The sequence below is a fragment of the Carassius carassius genome, chromosome 43, assembly GCF_963082965.1.
Source record: "Carassius carassius chromosome 43, fCarCar2.1, whole genome shotgun sequence".
Taxonomy (NCBI): Eukaryota; Metazoa; Chordata; class Actinopteri; order Cypriniformes; family Cyprinidae; genus Carassius; species Carassius carassius.
In genome coordinates, this window is record NC_081797.1 from 3,313,008 (window position 1) to 3,335,909 (window position 22,902).

General features: G+C 34.8%; 3 protein-coding genes across 3 annotated transcripts; 1 reads left to right on the forward strand and 2 right to left on the reverse strand.

Annotated features, from left to right (window-relative positions):
* Nucleotides 1–238: 238 nt before the first annotated feature.
* On the reverse strand, nucleotides 239–11,466 carry gtf2h1 (general transcription factor IIH, polypeptide 1). Its single transcript, XM_059536171.1, has 15 exons — nucleotides 11,311–11,466; nucleotides 10,237–10,392; nucleotides 9,389–9,581; nucleotides 9,105–9,273; nucleotides 8,926–9,019; nucleotides 6,066–6,215; nucleotides 5,844–5,923; nucleotides 5,631–5,764; nucleotides 5,465–5,552; nucleotides 2,391–2,479; nucleotides 2,165–2,282; nucleotides 1,998–2,088; nucleotides 1,747–1,862; nucleotides 1,549–1,641; nucleotides 239–1,085 (listed from the first exon to the last, which is right to left on the reverse strand). The coding sequence occupies exons 2-15, from the start codon at nucleotides 10,388–10,390 to the stop codon at nucleotides 999–1,001; spliced, it is 1,656 nt and encodes a 551-aa protein (XP_059392154.1). The 5' UTR covers nucleotides 10,391–10,392; nucleotides 11,311–11,466; the 3' UTR covers nucleotides 239–998.
* A 487-nt stretch (nucleotides 11,467–11,953) lies between these two features.
* On the forward strand, nucleotides 11,954–17,156 carry rccd1 (RCC1 domain containing 1; the record flags this gene model as incomplete). The annotated part of the gene is made up of 8 exons (XM_059536203.1): nucleotides 11,954–12,164; nucleotides 13,114–13,317; nucleotides 13,402–13,567; nucleotides 14,683–14,804; nucleotides 14,903–15,001; nucleotides 15,428–15,577; nucleotides 15,658–15,687; nucleotides 16,515–17,156. Coding segments are annotated over 8 exons (1,140 nt in total), but the record flags the coding sequence as incomplete, so codon positions are not given.
* cib1 (calcium and integrin binding 1 (calmyrin)) lies at nucleotides 16,722–22,125 on the reverse strand. Its single transcript, XM_059536202.1, has 7 exons — nucleotides 21,890–22,125; nucleotides 21,736–21,770; nucleotides 20,525–20,621; nucleotides 18,599–18,752; nucleotides 18,395–18,513; nucleotides 18,231–18,319; nucleotides 16,722–16,965 (listed from the first exon to the last, which is right to left on the reverse strand). The coding sequence occupies exons 1-7, from the start codon at nucleotides 21,938–21,940 to the stop codon at nucleotides 16,944–16,946; spliced, it is 567 nt and encodes a 188-aa protein (XP_059392185.1). The 5' UTR covers nucleotides 21,941–22,125; the 3' UTR covers nucleotides 16,722–16,943.
* Nucleotides 22,126–22,902: the final 777 nt, after the last annotated feature.

Sequence of the window (22,902 nt, forward strand, 5' to 3'; positions counted from 1 at the left end):
CAATTAGTTGAAAGGAAAGAAAAAAGGTTACCCCCGCCCCCCCCCTCGGTCTAACAGATAGACAAAAGCATGTTCACATGCACAAACACATTCATTTGAAACATAATTTCTGTGAAAATAGTCAGAATACAGTGCTTCCTCTTCTGGTTTTCACATAACAGCTTCCTCACTGCATGCACACTTTGGTAAACAAGTACTTTGAGGAAGCTCTTTTAACGCAACACACAAACACACAACACCGGTTTAAATCATGACTTTATTTGCAATAACATCCACAACTCAGTGCAGCTAGAGAAGACACGTAATAAAGCATTGTGGATGAGCATGTGCACGCATTTGTGGCACATAGATCAGTAAAATGCACTACATAGAAATTATTATTTTAAATTCTTTTTTTTTTTTTTTTTTACAGTATTGCTATATCCCCTCCCATTGGCATGTCTTGAGCAACTGATTTCCAACCAGCCTCAAGTCTCAGGAGGGTTGAACTGGATTGCAATATCCATTTTGTAAAGAGTCCTCCTTATCGTCAATTTAAAAGCTTTTCCCTCAAACCGAGTCCTTTGCATTAAACGTTGTGAGTTCCTGAGAAATCTTTCCGCCGATATTATTACTGAGCCCAGTTTGGTCAATGCAGAAACACAACACTGTTAAAATTTCACTTCTTACCTAGAAACTGAAATTATCCACTGAAAAAAAAAAAGAAAAGAAAAAGAACGGAACGGAACGAACAAAGTAAAGAGAGAAGATAATAATTACAGTTATTTGTGACTGGCGCAGAACATCTCCACGCGGACCAATAAGATTACAGAATTGGCTTCTCCAAGCCCCTCCCCCAGGCAGACTGCTCACTAGCACCTCCAGCTCTGATTGGCTGGAAAATTGGCACATCAAGCTCCATCCGGCCCAAGCTGGGAGAGAGTGTCTCTGTTCTTCTCCCTCTTTCTTTAAATTCACCCAGAGTCTTTTCTCTCTTTAATGGATTTCTCTGCATCTCTTCAGGTTTTTCTCATCATTCGGCGCGTTTGCCAGACTTGAAACTTGCTGTACGCAGCCTGAAGCATTTCCTCCAGGTGGCCTGTTAGCTGTTGCAATCAGAAAACACAGGAAATTGTTATGCATTTCCACTGTACGTGCATCAAAAATAGATTACAAAAAATATAGATTGCATGACCATGCAAACCCTCAATAACTTAATGGGACTGATTACACAGGGGAAAATCCAAATATAGTAATAACATAAAAAAATTCTGACACTTTAAATCTCAAATAACACCTTTAATGCATGTTAGAAAAAAAAAAAAAGATATATATATATATATATATATATATATATATATATTTTTTTTTTTTTTTTTAAATGACCACCACTGATTTAAACCGTACACTATCCTGAACCAGTTCTTCCACACAGTTCTAGAAATGATCGATTCTGGGCTGTCTTTCTAGTTTAGATATTATTCTTAAGAACAATTATTATTAAGAAAATATTCATGTTCACTGTAAGTAGCAGAATCCATTATAGTAAATGGAGGGGCGTGGCCTTACATTCGTGCTCAAATACTGCCGTTGGATCTTTTCTTGAAAGGGGCGGAGCTTCGTCACCTGGAATCTCTCCAGGTTAGATTTCATCTTTACCACCTGTGAGCAGGAGAGACAGATGAAACAAATCATGTTGCAACAAAACTAAAACTACTTTATTATTTTAATTTGTGAATATTAATAACTGAAGGTGCATTTCCTGACCTTATCCTCCAGGAAGGGAGTGTTGACGGGGAAACAGGACCAGAAATGTCGGAGCAGCTCTCCGGCAGCTGTATATAAGTGCTTCAGCTCGCTCTGAACATCAGTTGGCACTAATTCTACATAAATACACACAGAGAGAGTACAGATCAAGTTAACGGGCAGTTTTAAACTTAAAATGCATTCAAATCTCAGTGGAAGCAACATTTGATATTATGATGGGACGAACAGACAGTCTGAGGTCGAACGCTCACGGTTTATGGCCTGCTGGCCTCGTCCCTGCATCAGAAGTCCTCCAGGTGACAGCGCTGTGATGGCTGAGCTCGCCGCACTGCTGGACATCACCTGAAACAGGCCAGAAAATACAATATAATCAAACAGACTCCAATCCAGGACTTAGCCATGCATGTCAGCGGTGTACCTGAGTCAGACAGGGTTTATATCTCCTCATCTCGTGCTGGATAATGCTAATGGAGTTGATAATGTCTTGACTGGTGTTGTAATGCTGTGACTGAAGAGGAATCGGGCCGTGGCAATATCTTGCAGGAACAAACAAATGTAAAATACAAAAGCACTTAATATGAAGATTCACAGACTGTCAAAAGACGGTGTCAAGTGGATACAGAATAAAGGCGCTGGATGTTTACCTGTCTGATTTCTTCAGGTTCAGAGCGATGGTCTTACACCCAGAGTCCCCCTGAAGGTCATCATACTCTATGGATTCTTGTAACTTTACCTGAAGAACCACAAACAACAACAACAACAACATAATCAGGTGCTGCTCATGCTGAACACAAAACAAAAGACTGATATGTCATTTCTGGAAATGTAACCATCTTATATTTTTCCTAAATACTGAATATATTTAATATAATTTAATAATAATAATAAAAAAACATTTTATTTCATATTAAATAAAAAAAATATATAAATAAAATATACACACCGATAGATAATAATTGTAATTTAAATGTAATATATATATATATACATACACACACACACACACGTTTGTTTTTGTGAAAAGTGTGTTCATCCCATAGGCGTAATGGTTTTTATTCTGTACAAACTGTATATTCTATGGCCCTTCACCAACCCTACACCTAACCCTAACCCTCACAGGAAACTTTGTGTATTTTTACTTTCTCAAAAAAACTCATTCTGTATGATTTATAAGCGTTTTGAAAAATGGGGACATGGGTTATGTCCTCATAAGTCACCCTCTCCTTGTAATACCTGTGTCATACCCATGTCATTATACAGAGTTGTGTCCTGATATGTCACAAAAACATGCGCACACACACACACACACATAATATAGATATATGCATTTTATAATTTTGATTTATGTCTGACTTTTTTTATATGTCATACACACATAGTTAGGTCTATATATATTTGTACACTGACACAATTTTCATAATTTTGGCTCTGTGTGCCACCAGAACAGAATTTAATTCAAGGGGTTGAACAAAAATATAACATAAAATGCTTAGGAATTACAATCATTTTTATCCACAGTCTTTTCAGGGGCTCAAATGTAATTGGACAAATCAATATAACCATAAAAAAAAGTTCTATTTTGTTGAGAATATTTCACAAGAAGTGACTGTCTTAAGTCTGGAACTCATGGACATCAGCAGAGACTGGGTTTCCTCTTTTGTGATGGTTTGCCCGGTCTTTACTGCAGCTGGCTTCAGTTGATGTTTATTTGTGGGTCTTTTTGTCTTTAGTTTTGTCTACAGCGAGTGAAATGTTGCTCAATCGGGTTGAGATCAGGAGATCTGCCATTGCAGAATATTTCGCTTTATTACTTCAAAAGCTCCTGGATTGCTTTTACTGTGTTTTGGCTCATCATCCATTTTTACTATGAAGCGCCGTCCAATCAGCTTTGCTGCATTTGACTGAATCTGGCCAGAGAGTTTGTCTCTACACCCTTCATGAGTTCATCGGGCTGCTTCTGCCCTCGGTCATCATCACTAAACCCCAGTAACCTGCTGAAGACATGCTCCTGCATCACACTGCTCCATGTTTCACAGATCATGCTGTGTGCTTTGGATCATGAGCTGTTCCATGTACTTTTTTTCTTCCCATCATTCTGGTACAGGTTGATCTTAATTTCAGTCGTCCAAAGATGCTTTTCCAGAAGTGGTCTGGTTTTTTAGATGTTTTTGGCAAAGACTAATTGGGTCTCGTTTGCACCTTGTGCTGAACCCCCTGTGTTTGCTCAGGTGAAGTCTTCTCTTGACAGAGACACATCTGCCTCCTGGAGAGTCTTCTTCTCTTGGCTGGATGTTGTGAAAAGGGTTTTCTTTACCATGGAGAGGATCCTCCAATCATCTATCACTGCTGTCTTCTGTGGACGGACGTCCAGACCTTTTTATGTTGCTGAGCTCACCTCTTTCTGTACTAAACTGTTGATTTGGCCACTCCTAATGTTTCTGCTATCTCTCTGATGGATGTTTGGTTTTTGAAGCCTAACAATTGTCTGTTTCACCTGAATGGAGATCTCCTTTGACCACATGATGTGGTTCAGAGCAACAGCTTCCAAATGAAAATGGCACAATTAGAATCAACTCCAGAACTTTTACTTGCTTAATTGATTTAGAAATAAAGTAGGAACAGCCCGCGCCTGTCCATGAAACAGCCAATTACTTATACTCTCTTGAAAAAAAGGGGGGGGGGGTACAGATTAAAGAGCTGTCATTTTTTTTATCTTCCCGCCAATTTTAATGTGAATACCTTCAAATTAAAGCTCAGAGAGTGCACTTTACCCCAATATTCATAATATAACTGTAACTTGCATTTTGGTCGGCAGCTAAAATAATAAAAATTGTGTCTGTGGCCAGTTTATATACCTTTATATTTAATATACATGAACCTGACTGTATATAAATATATAGATATACATATAACAAAAAAATAACGAGCTGCAGACACTGATTTTCTAAAGTAAACAAAATTATGTGCGACATTTTGTTTACAGTTGTTTCACTGATGTCTTTCCGCGGTTGAAACACTGACTGAGTGATTACATGAGGCAGGAGATGTTCATTCATGTTTATTTTCTGCATTTCATTAGCTCTGTACTTGTACTCTGCATAATGACAATAAAGTTGAATCTAATCTAATCTAATCTTGCATTAAAAAAAGAGGAAGGAATGATCGCACGAACAGATGCCACTGTTAGAACCAAGGCGTGTATACAGTGATCTATACAGTGAATTTCCTGAAAAAAATGTTTAATTTGTTTGGTACACATGCGTACCAAAATGAAAGACCCAAACATTTTCAGTAAGAATACGTGTACTGTTACACCCTTAATATATATTATACATATACATATATATATATATATATATATATACATATATATATATATATACACATATATATACACATATATATACACATATATATACACATATATATATATATCTATATATATATACACATATATATATATATATATATATATATATATATATATATATATATATATATATATATATATATATATATATATATATATATATATATATAAAACAATGAATTATGTTTATTTTTTATTTTTCAGTACTTTAGGAAGTGGATAATTCTATGATATGGACACTTGTGGAATTATTATTATTATTATTATTATATACATCTAAAAGGTTGTCTGCTTTACTACATTTTGTGTCACGCCTGACAACACCCATTAGCCATGGCAAAAATTCACCTTTTTGAGAGACGGCTGAAAGAAATCTGAATCTCTGGAGTTCCCATCAGTGCTGCTGGTCTCACTGGCTTGATCACTGGGAGCTTCCCTATGTATCACACACATAGAGATTATTATATCTGTGACATACACACAAACACTCACACTTCGGAGTCCAGACACTTACCCTTTGCGTAGGCCGGCCGCCAGCACCATGGCACTGTGGTGGTTGAAGCGTTTGATTATGGCAGAGTTGCTGTTCTCTCTCAGTGATTTGTTGGATGAGTTTGATGGAGTGGGAACTGATGCTGTCCCATAACCCTTCAGAGACACACAGAGATCCAGTTTCACTAAAAGATGCAATACGCAGAGGAAGTGTGAAGTGTGTAACATCCCTCACCTCATCTAATGTTTTATCCTCGAGTAAAAGCAGATCCACCATGGGGTTCTTCACTCCCTGGGTCACCATTGATTTCTGGCCTGAAAGATGCGAAGAAACAAACTCCATCGGAATTGAAAGTCACAGAAGAGTCATTTAACACGGTCAGATGAATCCAATAGTCCACTTCATAAGATCTCAAAATATTGCATTAGGACTTAAACACTTGATGAAATGCAGTACCCTTCTCGTCCTGTTTGGCACATTCGGAGAAGATGTCCTGCTGGCCCGTGCTGATCCGGTCTCTGTGGAAGTAATGAGACTGAAAGAATAGCGTCCAGAACTCCTTCTCCGTCATGTTGTGAGGGACGTTCTCAGCATATTTCTGCTTGACTGCAATCAAAGGCAGAGAGAAACAGGAAAAGGTATTATTCAATTCTTGTAGCATTTATTTGTCCTTAAAGATTGATTATTAATATTAGTCAGTGTTTGTAGCACAAAGTATATTAGGTTTTTTTATGAACTAAAACCATTTTTTGTGAATTAAAATAAGCTACTATACCTTTAAGACTACAATATGTAAATGACGTTTGTTATGATTGATTTGACCATCTTAGAGTTGGTCAAATTCTAACAGCATTACATGTATTTGTCAAGTAGAAGGCAGAATTATAACCATAATTATGACGTACAAAGTCATAGTTATTAGATAAAAGTCACATTCATTTATAAATTCTACATCATACAATGAGATTTTTATGAGATAAAAAATCTAAATGATGGTATAAAAGTTTAAATTTTACCATAAAAAAAAATTTATAATTATGACCTAAGTCAAAATTATGAAATGAAACCAATTGAGTTTAAAAAAAGGTCAAAATTATGAGTTGAAAATTGTTACAGCATAAGATGAAATTATGAGATAGTCATAATTATGAGATAAAAATAATTTATCACAAAAGTATCATAATTAAAACAAAAGTAAAAATTATGAAAAAATTAAACTTGAATTGAGATAAAAAGTCAAAATAAGGACATAAAACAGTTATGAGATAAAAAGTCAAGTTTAAGAATTATGAGAAAAAGTCTTCATTATGAGACAGAAATCAGGGTTTCTGCAGGATTTTTAAGCTTAAATTTAAGACTTTTTAAGACCCTTTTTAAGACCTGAACACATTAAATTAATACAATATGAGCGGTGTAGGGCAATGTCTATAGTACCATATAAAATACCATAAAAAGCATCATTAACAGTTCAGATATAAGTTTTCACAAAAACAAAGTTTCATTAAATGATAAACTTTATATTTCAGCTTTTAAAGTAAAGTATTAATATATTCATTTAAACTATTATTGTAAATAAATTATTATATCAATTAACAAATTAGAGGAGTGCGATATCGATAAAAAAAAAGATCTCCAAAATATTCTGGTATTTTATTGATATCGATAATTAGATGATATTTTGAGTGTGTTATTGTGCTGATATTTTAAGGACTACCATGGACAGCTGTCTCCTGCATTTACATTCTTCATATTCTGTGTGGTCAGTTCACAGCAGTAATAGAAATTAATAATTTCCAACAAGTTTTATGAGCATTTTTACTTTCAAGTAATTTTTAATTTTAATTTTTTTAAGTCAGATTCTTGCATTTGGGTTGTTAACAAGCAAATTAAATCAGCATCAACTGAATTTATCTTTGCAATGCAGAGGAAACACATAAGCTGCATTAGAAGTGTCATTTACATGCATCTACACACTGTTTAATTTGTCCCCAAATTTAAGACCTCTTGAAATCATAATTAAGACTTTCTTGTACAATTTAAGACTTTTTAAGGCCTTACATTTGATACAACTAAATTTAAGACTTTGTAAGACACCACAGAAACCCTGAATTATGTCGAAGTTAAGACTATTAATATATAATAATTATATATATATATATATATATATATATATATATATATATATATATATATATATATATATATATATATATATATATTAGGGGTGTAACGGTACGTGTATTCGTACCGGATCGTTTCGGTACAGGGCTTTCGGTACGGTGCACGTGTGTACCGAATGACCGAATGCAATATTTTGTATGAGGAACATATACATTTTCGTGTTTCCAAACGAACATATTAAGTGGCGGAAGTCTCCGCATTCAGCGCAAATCCGGCCGTGCAGCTGATTCTAAGGCCGGTGACAAACTGGCTGCGTGGCGTTTCTGCTGCTTGTCAGTTGCGTGACGGCTGCTTCGCGTTTTCTGTGTCTTTACACACCAGAATCGTGCCTGACGCGGCGCTGGCACGCTGCTGCTGCTGTAGGTGACATAGAGGGAGACCGCCGACAGACCAGGATCTTGTCTTCACGACAACAATATCTATACTTCATGTTCAGCATAAATATAAAGCCTACTGATAAAGGACACCGTCAACAGTATTGACGGCAAAATAGACTATGTTTGACAGATGCAATATGCCAGTGTGTCACCGGACTGAGGTTTTCAAAAGGCATCAGGCGAGTGTGAACATCACTACAACTAGGAAAAAAACGATTGTAATTCAAACGCAGCTCCCGTCTGCATTTAAACAGACCTTTGCTCTTAACTCAGATTGGTCCAACGCTATAACGAAATCTGAGCAGGTCTAAAAACTGAAACTGTTGATGCTGCACTTTACACGTCACTTTGGAAAAGTTATATATATATTTTTTAAATATGAGCAGGCCTACAAGCTGCGATTTGTAATGCTGCACTGTAATCATAGTTATTTATTTATATTTTTCATTATATTTTATTTTATGATATTGGTTTGAGACTGAGAGTATTTTATTTAGTGGAGAACTTTGCAGCAGTATTATATTTCCTATTCTTTTTTTATTTTATATTTTATTAAAAAGTATTTAAAAAAAGTGTAAACAAATTGTTAAAAAAAGTTTATAGTGGCAAAACATATCTTGAACAATCGTGAGTCCAGTACTTTATAAGTGAGTTGCTGCCTAAGTAGATTCTTCGAAAACAGTTGGTTATGACGATCCCTGTCAATTAGGCTGTCGCTCTAGAAGGAAGCTGCATAAGATCATAATCACATATCTTACCTGTAGGGTAGGTTCTGAAGACAGACTCGATGATGTCAGAGGTCAGATTGTAGCGCAGGCCGTTGCAGCCATCTGTCTGCGGTCTGATGTCAGCCTGTAATCACAGAGACAACACAATCATGGTGTGAATTATTTACATGGTAACGTCTCTGTCAGTCACGTGATGCATTTGAACTCACCAGGAAGGCAGCAGAAATGCCCACTTCCTGTTTGTTGTTGTTGTTGGAGAGGGAGTGTTCCACAGTATTCAGGCTCAGCCGATTGGCCCAGAACTCCTCAGCGCTGATCACCTGACTCACCACCAAGTCCTTATAGAGCTGGAAGAGAACAGGGTCTTCCTGCAACATCCTGGAACACAAAACATCAGCTGGAGGTCAGCTAATACCAGTAAAGAGAGAGTCAGGTGTCCAGTTTGCCTATATTACAATGAAACATGGCAAATGAGATGTGATGAAAATGTCACCTGTTCTTCTCCTCCAGCTCTTTATTAGCTTTCTTCTTGAACTTGGGCAGGAGCTGCTGCAGGAGGTCTTTGGTGGCATCTCTGTCCTTCAGTGCTGTGCTCCCATTGGAGAAATGAAAGGTGGTGCTTTCTCCCGTGTGCAGAATCAGCTGAAGCTGGATCTTTGCCTTCCCATCAGGACTGATCTTCTGACCTGCATTTGAGAATAATTACAGAAAATCACATTACAAACACATTTCAAAGCAGAAGAATGTTTAATGTTTGATTTGAACACACACACACATACACATATACTGCAAATATGAATTAAATACCCTTTTTATATTGTAATGTAATTTATTCCTGTGATGCGCAGCTGTATTTTCAGCATCATTACTCCAGTCTTCAGTGTCACATGATCTTCAGAAAACAGTCTAATATGCTGATTTGCTGCTTAAGAAACATTTCTGATTATTATCAGTGTTGGAAATAGTTGTGCGGATTAATATTTCTACAGAAACCATGACACATTTTTTTCAGGATTCTTTGGATAAAGAAAAAGAAAAGCATTTAATTTTAATAAATTTAATGCACTTTTGCTGAATAAAAGTGCTACACACAGATATATAGACAGACAGACAGATGACAGACAGATAGACAGACAGACAGACAGACAGACAGATATTGTATTATACATTGGCATTACTCAACAAGCTCAGAGCTCATGGTAGGTCTGTCTGAAGAGTAACCTGCTTTTATATGCATGGATTCCATGCTATTTTAGCATGTAAAAGTCAGACTCTTGTAGTCCCTCTAAACCAACCGAAGCCAAAAGAGGCGACATAGGCCGAAACCTGAATGAAACTCACAGCGGATGTCGGCATACAGGTGGCTGACTGTGAAGCGGTCCTTCCCTTCGGGACCCCAGGCAATCCGCTCGGCCATCAGGTACAGAGTCCCGTCCTGCTTCCTCTGACGGACCCTCTTCACCACCAACAACACCTCCTCGGACAGAGACGCCATGGCTTCGGAAAGAAAGAGAACAATCTGATTAATAACGCAGGACATTGAGATTTATTGATAGCACATCAGATAATTTTAAAAACCAATTAGAAACCTGGGCAGGGCTGTGAACAATAGGGGTGGAGTTAGTTTACACACAAAAACATGCAGAAAAAAAGAAGAAGACCAGATTTAAGCCATTATTCAGATTTAGAAAAGATATCAAATCATATCCATATCAGATTTGACATCAGATTCAGATCAGACTCAGAATTGAAATGCAATCAGATTCGGATTAGATCAAATATAACAGATTAAGATTGAGACCAGATATTAAATCATAATAAGAATCGGAACAGAAGAGATATTAAACTAGCTATGATTCAGGTCAGACTCAGAATGTAGATGAAATCAGATTAGGATCCGATCAGATTCAATTTAAGACCCGACATTAAATTAAATCCAGAATCAGATCAGAGCAGATATTAAATCAGATATGAGAACAGAAACCAGATTAGGATCCGATCAGATTCTGAATCTATTATTACATCGCTTTCTGAATCAAGGACAGACATTAAAGCAGACATGACAGCAAATTCAGATTAGACTCATAATAAAAATCAAATCAGAGTCGGTTCAGATTCCAAATAACAGATATCAAACCAGATTCAGACTGGAGCTAACAGCAATAGCACACTTCGCGTATTCTTCCCAAAAACCTTTACTAAAGTCAATAAACTGAGACTCATTTTGCAGTATATGAACAGCTACGACTCTAAACTACTGCTTTTTAACAGCTGACACCTTTTAAACGTAACAAAAATACATTTTAAACACATTTAAAGGTGATGAATCTGAAATCCGCACCTAGACGCTCGAACTCACGCACACAGCCGGAGACTTTGATTAAAGTGCTTTATTTTAATACAGTAACCCCTCACCTGGCGCTCCAAGGCTGCTGAAGCCGTAGCCGATATTGATCTTGTGTTAAACAGAGTGAAATCAGTGTAAATGACAGTATTTGTTTTGTTTACAGTCGTTTCGTACACTGTGAGTGACAGCCGCCATCAGATCCACCGCCATTGAAACTGAGTGAAGCCAGAAGCCCCGGCGCGCGCTTCATTATAACGGCTGCAAAACGGAACCGGCTTCAAGATTAAAGTACCATGTACGATCAATGGTTTCAGGTTTAATAATATAATATAATATAATATAATATAATATAATATAATATAATATAATATAATATAATATAATATAATATAATATAATATAATTCCAAACTTTTATTTAGTATATAAAAAAAAAATTTCACCTTGTGAAATATTTTTTCATTTTCATATGTTTTCAGGCGGAGTTAACATCATTTCTTTTATCTCGTGCTTTTAGTTTGCATTTGATGTATTTCCGCCTTCGACCCACTGCAACGAGCGCATGCGTGAGCCTCAGCGTGCATGTCCTCAAAGCGCATGCGCGGCTGACAGTGCATGTGTCAAGTGCGCATGCGAGGCTGAGAGTGCATCGTGTCTGCAGCCAGGCTCTGTTGCTCTTGTTCCTACTGTAGACGTTGCTGATGGAACATGAAAGCGAGGGACAGTTGTTTATGTGAAGCGGTCAATGAATTGGTTTGGCTTCGGTTTCGATGGCTTTGGCCAGATAAGGCCGGCAGATGTGAGTGGACAGGTATGGTGTAAAGTGAACACACCTGTCCTGATACCAGATGTGTGCAGGTCAGACTGTAGAGTCAGGGTCAGAGCCGGCTGGAGCTCCAGAGCTGATGTGCATCATGCAGACTGTGAGTAATCTACGAGGAACCAAATCATTCACTTAAGTGTGATTTTCTACAATATTTCTCACATTACTAATCTTACTATTTCTGATCTATAATGTATTCATTAAATTAACTTAAAATTTACATAATTGGTACAATATTAGTCACATTCACTATTTCTAATCTATAATAAAATAACCTATTTAAATGTGCATTTGATTTGATATATATGTATATAGTTTCATGCATATTACTGACATACTTTTTTTTCATAATCTATGTTTACATTGTGAAATATAATAAAATAACACAATAACTTTACATTTACATACAATATTTGTACAATATTAGTCACATTTTACACATTATTTACTTTTACTGTTTCTATAATAAAATTAGAATAATATATAATAAAATACATATATATATATATATATATATATATATATTAAACATACGATTTAATTCACATTCTTTGCTAACATTATATATGTAACTATGAGTAACTAAATTACTCTTTAAAATTAATTATTTTTCCTTAGTTTTTGTTTACATTTTTTCTACAATATTAGTCACACACTCACACTCAAATATATAGGACACAATATATGTATTTATTTATATTGTTTGCTCCCTATATATATGTATGTATATATATATATATATATATATATATATATATATATATATATATATATATATATATATGTATGTATATATATATATATATATATATGTATATATATGGACACACAGATACCTATGAGTAACACAATTATTTCCTAAATATTTTTTTATTGTTTTCAATTTAAAAATAAATAAACAATATACATTTTGTTTGACTATGTTTTAAATGCATTTATTTACTCCGATTTTGTTTTGTGCATATCACTCACATACATTTTTTTAACCCTATCCTTTGTTCACACTAGATGCATCCCCTTAGTTCTTTTCTCTGTGAATTTGGTTTCAGGTGGCAGTGGTGTGTGTGTGTCTGGGTTCGCGTCTGGTTCATCAGAAGAGGATGGCGGAGGTATTCTTCCACAGAGTCAGGGCTGCACAGACGCTCTCATCAGTGAAAGATACCTGACGCTCAACTTCACAGACAGAGTGGAATGCTGGGAAATCCAGCGCCCACAAAACAGGCTCGTGTGGAAGAGAGAGCAAGACAATACCGGTAGCACACTGATAGCTTCTTATGCATAGTCCTGATCAAGTTCTGAAAGTACTGTGATGATATTGATGTGATGCGTTTACTCAGGACATGCTGCTGCACTGCCACTAGTGTCAGGAGGCTACATCATGCCCAAACCTCCTTTTTTCCGTCCTCTCTGCTCTAAACTGTGTGCCTTGAACCTGGCGCTGGGCTCTGAACACGCTGTGCTGCTGACGTCGGACGGGACGGTGTATTCCTGGGGATCTGGAAGGTACAAGACATTTGTTAACAACATTAGTTAACTGTACTGCATTTGTTTTAACACATGCATTATATACAGTATCACTATATTACATTTACCAAAAGTATTAGTTAACGTAAACCAATTAAAATATTTATTAGTCTTAGTTCATGCTCATTTCAATTTCCTAAGTTGTATCTTTTAACATTATTTAAGAGACCTGAGCTGGCATGATCTAAAAAAAATATTTTCATTAAGCAGTATTTACAAAGATTGATAAATGCTGTAACAGATGAAGTGTAGTGCTCATTGTTTGATAATGTTTAGACCTTATTTTAAAGTGTTACCAAAAATATAGTTATATTAATTGTAGAATTAATCTGCATTTATAGGTGAGTCTCACAAAGCCGGTAAAGAACAGGTCATATTTCAGATTAAAAATAAGAAAATTAGCATATTTTTTATTGATTTTATTCACAATTAAGCATGTTTTATTAGAAATTCTCATTACTGTAGCAGTGTTGTTATTGTATCCTTAAACTATTCAAAATCATTTTCAGTTATAAAAAATAAAACTAAACTAAAATAAATTGTAAAGATGAAAAACTGAACTGAAATAAAATATGTTTACGTTAAAGTACTACAATTACGAAAATTAAAACTGAAATAAAAATTCATTAAAGCTAAATGACAAAAAATTATAAAAGCACATAAAATTTACATTTGAATACTACATTTACTAAAACTGACAATAAATGAAAAGCTAAATATACATATTTAATAAAAATGGCAAAAGCACATAATAAAATCACAAAACTACTGCAAATTAAAATGAAAACAGAGAATATGAAAATAAAAGCAATATTTAAAAATATTAATAAATACTATAATAGTGTAGAAATAATACTAAAATAAATATTGTTGTAATGCAATGTGTGTGTGTGTGTGTATATATATATATATATATATATATAATATATATATATTTAATTATTAAATTGAAAAACATTTATATTTATCATCATGGCAGTGTTTTTTTACCTGCCTTTAAGTTATGCTTATTGTTAAAATTCACTGCATTATAATAATATTTTCTGTGAGATGTACCTGAAGTGTGTTTTTAAGCTGATGTTTTGTTTTGTCAGTCATGGTCAGCTGGGTCACGGCGCTCTGACGTCACAGGAGGAACCTCAGGTGCTGGAGGCGCTGTGGGGCGTCCCGATCAGAGCAGTGTCTGCTGGGAACTGGCACTCCGCGTCTGTCAGCAGTAAGTGGTTTCCTGAAACTTTCATCATCAAATTCAGCCATTTGGTTGCTCATACTAATATACAGAATGTTCATCTAAAACATGTGCATTGTGTTTAGCTGGTGGGGACCTGTATATGTGGGGATGGAATGAAAGTGGGCAGCTCGGCCTGCCATCTAGAGGCCTGGAGGAGGAAAAGCGCAGAGGAAAAACCAGTGGTAAAATGACTACATATGTGACCCTGAAGCACAAAACCAGGTCAATTTTTTTAATTGGGATTTATACATCATCTCAAAGATGAATAAATAATATTTCCATTGATGTATGGTTTATTAGTATCTGACAATATTTGGCTGAGGGTGCAAAAAAATCGAAATATTGAGAAAATCGCCTTTAAGGTTGTCCAAATGGAGTTCTTAGCAATTCATATTACTTATCAGAAATTAAGTGTTGATATATTTACAGTAGGAAGTTTACAAAATATCTTCATGGAACATAATAACTTAATATCCTAATGGTTTTTGGCATAAAAGAAAAATCTATAAATTTGACCCATACAGTGTATTGTTGACTATTGCTACAAATATACCCCAGAGACTTAAGACTGGTTTTACTGCACAGCTACATGGTCTGTTACTGTGCAGGAAACACTGAGCAGCCCATAAATGAATATGGAAAGAAGGAAGCGGATGTGTTTATTTCTATTCAAGCGTTCCCAGCTCTAGTAGACATCCCTAATGTGTCCGAGATCAGCAGGATCAGCTGTGGATCCCGTCATACAGCGGCCGTCTCCGGTGAGAACTGGATCTGATCACTGCAGCACACACTGGACTCAGAAATTATTCAATTAACTTATTCTTTTTTTTATTTGTAGGTACATGGGAACTGTACACCTGGGGATGGGGTGAGAGTTTGCTTCGTTTTCTAGAAATAAATCAATGTAAACAATCTCTCATGCATTTGTGACTTTGCTGAATAAGTCCATTAAAGGAATAAGTCATTCAAAAATGAAAGTTTGCTGAAAATGTACTCGCCCTTAGGCAAGATGAGCTTTTTGTAGATTTGGAGAAATGTAGCATTGCATCACTTGCTCACCAATGGAAGTGAATGGGTGCCGTCAGAATGAGAGTCCAAACAGCTGATGAAAACATCACAATAATCCACAAGTAATCCAGTGAAAAACTCTTTTCTCTTATCCTCTCACATCAAATCTACCGATATGTTTGTTAAGATCTGTTTTTGATTTTACTTTTAAACAGTGAAGATTTCTCTCCTGATTCGGATTATTTTTTTTCGCTGAAGAAAGAAAATTTATGGATTATGGGCCCATATTTTAGCTGGAAGAAATAGTATGAAGTTGAAAACATGTTGATGGATTTGTTTCTTACAAACATGCAGCTTTTCACTTCACGTCATTAACTGATGGACTGGAGTGGTGTGGATTATTGTGATGTTTTTATCAGCTGTTTGGACTCTCATTCTGACGGCACCCATTCACTGCAGAGCATCCATTGGAGAGCAAGTGATGTCATGCTACATTTCTCCAAACCTGATGAAGAAACAAACCTAATGGCCTAAGAGTGAGTAAACCTTCAGCAAATTTGGGTGACCTATTCCTTTAATTTTCTTTCTTTAAAAACAAATGGTACTGAACCCAAACTGTTAAAAGGTAAAGTGTGGTTTCCAAAAGTGCTAAAAGTTACCCTTTCTCTGTCTGTGTCATATTTTTAGGCCATTATGGACAGCTGGGACATGGCACTGAAAATAGCACAGATGAGCCAACACTGGTGGATTACTTCCCTAGCCATCGAATGTGTGTTAAGGATGTTATTTGTGGGTTATGGAACACTTTTGTGTCCGCTGTGCCAAAAGAACAACCTCCATCCTGACTGGAATAGACTCGTTCAGAGTGTCCGATAAATACAGGGAGGTCAAACCTGCAGATTTATTTTTTATTAAATTAGGTACAAATATATGATCCAAAATAAAGGATAGAAAGTCAGTTTTTTAACAGAGTAAGTAAAAATGTTATCAGACATATAGAAATGGTAGAAATATTGAATAAGAATATACATTCATAATTAGGACGCTATATTATTGAAAGATCAAAGGCGCAGGTGAAAGATCCGGACTGGAAGCAGCTTCCATTCGGTGTAAACTTCACATCACAATCTTGAATGAACTGCAAAAGAAGATGCACAGTCAATGAGGACAGATGCTGCCTTCAAGTTCATACTTAAAAGATCAGAAGTTGTAATTATGATGGGATTTTGGTAAGGATAAATTTGTAATTTTGGGCATTTTCACATATTTTCCTCACTTTTTTGCCTCTCAAATGTTTTACTAATACCAAATTATAAAGTACAATATCTGAATTAGGTGTATAATTGATGCTTTATTCATTTTATAATGATGGTGCTACAACAAAGAATGATGGGAAATCATGTAAGCCAAATAAAATATAAATATTAGATGAAAAACTAACTTTACTAAAGAGAATAAAATGCAAATAAAATGACTCATCATGTTAAATTATTAACTAAAGTTGTATAGAAATATTAAATAAAAATAATAAAAATGAGAAAAGCACCTAGAATTATGCAAACCTAAACTAAAATGAGAGCTGAAAATATAAAAAATACAAACTGATTATAAATATTAAAAATATTTAAAACTTTATATTATTACTACTAAAGGTACAACTAATGACAATTAATAATAAATTAATAAATTAATTGTGTTAAAAATAAACTAAAATAAAAACTGAAAATATAAAACGCTTTCAAAATATGAATTAAATCTATATGAGTATATATATATATATATATATATATATATATATATATATATATATATATATATATATATATATATAAGTCTGCAAAATTTGGAGTCAAACTATCAAGTTAAAATACTACACTTATTAAAACTTTAATAAAAATAATTGAATAATTACATTTATAAAAGCTATATAGTTTTTATAAGATATAATTTACTTTATTAAATTAATTAATATAAATGAATGAACAAAGTTATATAGAAATATTTTTTTAATCTAATAAAAATCACCAAAAAAAACAAAATTACTTGAAAATATAAACGGAATATATAAAAAGCTAATTCAAAAAATGTATACAAATTATATATATTCAGCTAAATCTGGATAATTCTAGTTGAAATACTACACTTACACTGAAATACAATATTTTAATAATTTAATAATTACATTTCTAAAAGCTATAAAGAAAACTTATATAACATAAAAACTAATTTGAAAACTAAACACACAGGTAAAGCTACTTCGCCATCGCCTGTTCAATAAATAATATGAAAAAACTCAACTGTACACTAAACACAAGTGACACTTAATCAGACTGAAGACAGCAAAATAGATTTCAACTGTGCCTTTTTTTTTTACTTTGTTAATAAAAAGTAAAATTCTGTCACCTGACAAAATCTGGAGATCTGGAGATGACATGCTGAAATTCGGAGAGATTGACTGTGCCGTCCTTATCAATGTCTGACTCCTCCAGGATCTGCACAGAGACATGTGTTTTGTTAGTGAAGTTGATCTGGCAGCTGTCTCTCACCGATGTGATGTACACACTCACATTGCCTATGAGCTGTTTCATCTCCTCTCCCGTCAGACGGGTGTCGTCCGTCTCTCCAGTCAGAGAGTTCACCAGCTTCTCCAGGTCTCTAGCATCAAGAGTCCCGTCATCGTCAAAGTCTGCAGCATAACAAGTGTTTACAATGAATGCGTTTGATTTCACTGTTGTGTTAAACGTCAGTATAGAGGACAATCTATCTACTACCAAAGATTCGGAAAGCGTAGTGGGACTTGATTTCCAGGGTCGCCGAATCGCTGAAGGCACTCAAGAGGTCCAGGAAATCCTCAAAGCTCAAGCTGCCATCCTTCAGGTCAGAGGTCGAGAAGACCTGACATATCCTTTTCCGGAAGGGGTTGGACTGTGACAGCCAACAAAAACACAGAATATATATATTATATATACAGAAGTCACAATATATACAGCTGGATCTGGAAGGATTAGAAGGTATTAGCTTTAAACATTAGGGTTTTTGCATTGTGACTGCAGTACAGACTTCAGGCTCTATTTTAACGGTCTAAACGCATGACGTAGGTGCACTTAGGGTGTGTCTAAATCCACTTTTGCTAATATTGCACCATTAACTTTAGACCAGGGGCCCGTTTCAGAAAGGAGGTTAAGTGAAAACTCTGAGTATGTTAACCCTGAAATGAGGAAAACTCTAGGTTCTCTAAACTCTAGGGATCTAAATTAAGTGCATTTAATATTTTATAAAATTATATGCCAGTGTGGTAATAAAAATAATCTTAATGCAAATGGAAAACATGATTATTCTGAGTGTCTATTACTAAGTGCAAATCTACTGTGGCTCCGCTCTCCATCGACACATAAGGTTAAATACGACACATGTGAATAACGGCTTCAATGGTGTAGGCTGTAATGTTTTGGGTACGGAAAACTAGCTTGTAACGCGATCATTTACAATCTGTAATTATTGAATCCTGTATAACAATACTGAGGTGCACATGGGCCTAGTATGTATCTGCCAGTATAAAGTATAACTAGCATCTAATTATTATTTACACTTAGCCTGTTGCAAAGAACTGCTACTTTTACAAGATAAATAGAATATATCACGATTTTCACTGTACATTTTTTCTGTAAATAGCATCTAGAGCTACTTGCACTAAGCCTACTGTAAAAAGGATCTATCGCTAAGAAAGTATGTTAATTCCACTTAGTGTAAATAGCCACTGCCGTATTTTTCTTACTCTATTGGCAGATCATTTATAAAATAAGAAAAATGCACTTAAAATATTATTATTTTATATATATTTTATATATATATATTTTGCCCATGAGATACCATAAAATGATTAGCTATTCATTAATCTAACGTTCTGCCAGTTTTCACCTGTGATATTATAACACTGAGAAGAATTACATTTGTATTGAGTCTGAAGTCTGCAGACGGCTATTTGGCGGGAGCTGTTGAAAGTGAAAGTGACGTGACATTCGGCCAAGTATGGTGACCCATACTCAGAATTTGTGCTCTGCATTTAACCCATCCGAAGTGCACACACACAGAGCAGTGAACACACACACACACTGTGAACACGCACCCGGAGCAGTGGGCAGCCATTTATGCTGCGGTGCCCGGGGAGCAGTTAGGGGTTCGGTGCCTTGCTCAAGGGCACCTAAGTCGTGGTATTGAAGGTGGAGAGAGAACTGTACATGCACTCCCCCACCCACAATTCCTGCCGGCCCGAGACTCGAACCCACAACCCTTCGATTGTGAGTCCGATTCTCTAACCACCAGGCCACAACTTCCCCTTGAAGTGAATTGCCATGGTGAATTGTAATATTACCACTAAATTGACTGACTCAGAGTCAGTCAATTTAGAGTTGATTAAACCAACTCATTTCAGTTATTCTGTAACCGAAAACTCAAGAGTTTCCCATTTCAGGGTAAGTCAACTCAGAGTTCAACTTTAAACTCAGAGTTGGTTGAACCTCCTTATTGAAACGGGCCCCAGGTTTCACTTGGCTCAAAATAGCAATGACCAACACGCCCATGAGTGCACAAATAGGCACAAATGCATTTGCCATTTAATCAACTTGGCACCGGACTGGAAAATGACAACTGCGTCAGGCTGAAACTAGCAAAAATAGATAGGGTGCTTTATCTGTTACCTTCAGTTCAGGAAGTGTGAAGACCTTCTCCATGGACACCCTGGCGCTGTATGGTCCATTTTCCTTGTCCTGCAGTTCAGAGAATATTTTGTGTGCCCTAAACAAATACATTGATGATGAGCCCCAAAAGTCTATAGTGTAATGACATTCAAAAAAATTTAAGTATTAGGTAATTACACATTACATTTAGTCATTTAGCAGACGCTTTTATCCATAGCGATTTACAAATGACAATGGAAGCAATCAAAAACTACAAAAGAGCAATGATATATAAGTTATATAACAAGTCTCAGTTAGCTTAAACGCAGTACACGTAGCTTTTAAGGGGTTTTAAATAATATAATAATTAAAAAGAAAACAGAATAGAAAAAGAATAAAACAAGCTAGTGACAGAGGTATTTTTTTATAATAAATGAAAAGAAAACAGATATAATACAAAAAGATTAGAAAGGTAGTTAGATTGATTTAGTGAATGCTTGAGATAGAGGCTCAAATAAAGATGGAAGAGATGTCTTTTAAATTTAGTTTTTTTGTTTTTAAGTTTTAAGTACAGTTTCAGTAACTTAACTACTGTGAATTTGTTTAGTTCAGGTATTGTCACAACGACAAATCCACTTTACAGGGAATGCCAAGGCTAAATGTACCACGGTTGAGATGATGTACATGTGAAAAAAAAAATAATAATAATAATAAATAAATAAAAAATATATATACATATATATATATATATATATATATATATATTGTTGGTAACTGAAATGAAGCTAAAATAAATAATTAATGTTAGATGAAAACTGTAACCGAAATTTGAAATGTTGTATTGACAATTAAAATAAGTTGAAATACTGCAATTAACAACACTAAAACTTAAATAAAAATAAATTAGCTAAATATAAATATTTAGAATGTTGAATTAGATACAAAAAAAACAAAGTTGAACAGAAATAGCAAAAAAAAAATGACAAAACCACTTATAACGAAAAATATTTTGATAAATACCAGATTATAAATAATAAAATAACCCTGCAATTAATCAGCCTGTCAAGTTTTATCGCTCTTCCTAACCTGAACACAAGATCATAAGAAACAAAGTAAACTGTATAATCAATATTCACTATTAAAACTTAACGTTACCTTTCCTGAAAACAGCAAAGCATAACAGAAAATATTATTATACTTAAAAAGTTTGAGCACATCGTGACATTACTTACATTAAGATTTCTTGCTTTGTGAGAAATGTGAGCTCCTGTGTAGGCAAAAATGATAAACAAATAAAAACAACTCATCGATATAGTATAAAGAATAAATGTTGAATAATAAACATATTTTTATCTCTATCTCTCTATCGTTGTGTGTCTGTCTCACCTGATACTCTGATAGAAGATCTTTCGATAACTTGCTCGATGTTCCCCCCATCACAAACTGCTCTTGTTCTGCACAACTAGTACTTTTAATACGAGTTAGTACGATTAATGTTACTGTTGTTTCATAAAAACCAAGGTAAACGCCTAAAGTTTTGCTGTTTTTAGCCAACAGGCTAAATAAAGAAACTTTGGTCGAAGCACTGCGCTTCCGCTTCCTGGATGACGTCAGTTAACGTTACCATGGGAACAAGTGTGCACTGTGTAAAGTAAACACAAGGGATTTTTCTGTAACTTCCTCGAGTTTGAGCTGCGGAGTTCATCGATATACAAAAATTGTCGATTATAAAAATGTTCACTTCTGTATACCCAATAGCACAATAAAGTTGTGAATAAAATGTAATTATTTCCTGGAGCATACTCATTGTGCTAAATAATTATGCCATATATTATTCCGACTAAATGCTGGGAAGGAAATGACATTATATTATTCTTATAGCATCATACTGCTCTGACTTTTTGATCTGCAATGTGCTTATTATTTCAAAAGATGGCATTATATCACAAAAAAAAAATCCACTGTCGTTCCACGTATTTATTATGAAATGAATAAACAATTTATTTACAAATGTATTTTTGTTAATTATAAATATCCCTACGTTCTCCATGTAGCTTCTTAATTGATTGGCAATAGTGAATCAGTGAAATTGTTTTAAAGTTTCTGTGTTTCAAACAAAATGTTGAAAACTATTATAGCCTAAATAAAAGCAATAGATATGCCTACACGTTTTCAAGGTAAATTTTTGTAATTGCATAAAATGCATTAAAAAAATGCATAGGGGATAAATAAAGAGTTTTTAACAAGGGTGTAAAATTTATTAGGGGAAACTCGTTCCTAGTTATAGTTTGAATGTGTATTTGTCAATTTTGTAATGTAATGTAAACTATTTTAAGCAGCATAGGGAGCATACCCCGTGTGGGATAAGGGTGGGTTCAGTCGGTTGGACCTTTTTCGAG

Excerpts from the sequence above, each read along its gene's own strand:
- gtf2h1 (XM_059536171.1), bottom strand. The coding sequence starts at position 10,390 with ATGGCGTCTCTGTCCGAGGAGGTGTTGTTGGTGGTGAAGAGGGTCCGT. Across the intron at positions 9,020-9,104 it reads GCATTTCTGCTGCCTTCCTG|GCTGACATCAGACCGCAGAC; the intron begins GTGAGTTCAAAT and ends CTGTGATTACAG. Across the intron at positions 6,216-8,925 it reads CTTCAGAACCTACCCTACAG|TCAAGCAGAAATATGCTGAG; the intron begins GTAAGATATGTG and ends CTTTGATTGCAG.
- cib1 (XM_059536202.1), bottom strand. The coding sequence starts at position 21,940 with ATGGGGGGAACATCGAGCAAGTTATCGAAAGATCTTCTATCAGAGTAT. Across the intron at positions 20,622-21,735 it reads ACAAAGCAAGAAATCTTAAT|GGCACACAAAATATTCTCTG; the intron begins GTAAGTAATGTC and ends GTATTTGTTTAG. Across the intron at positions 16,966-18,230 it reads AGATCTCCAGATTTTGTCAG|TTCATTCAAGATTGTGATGT; the intron begins GTGACAGAATTT and ends CTTCTTTTGCAG.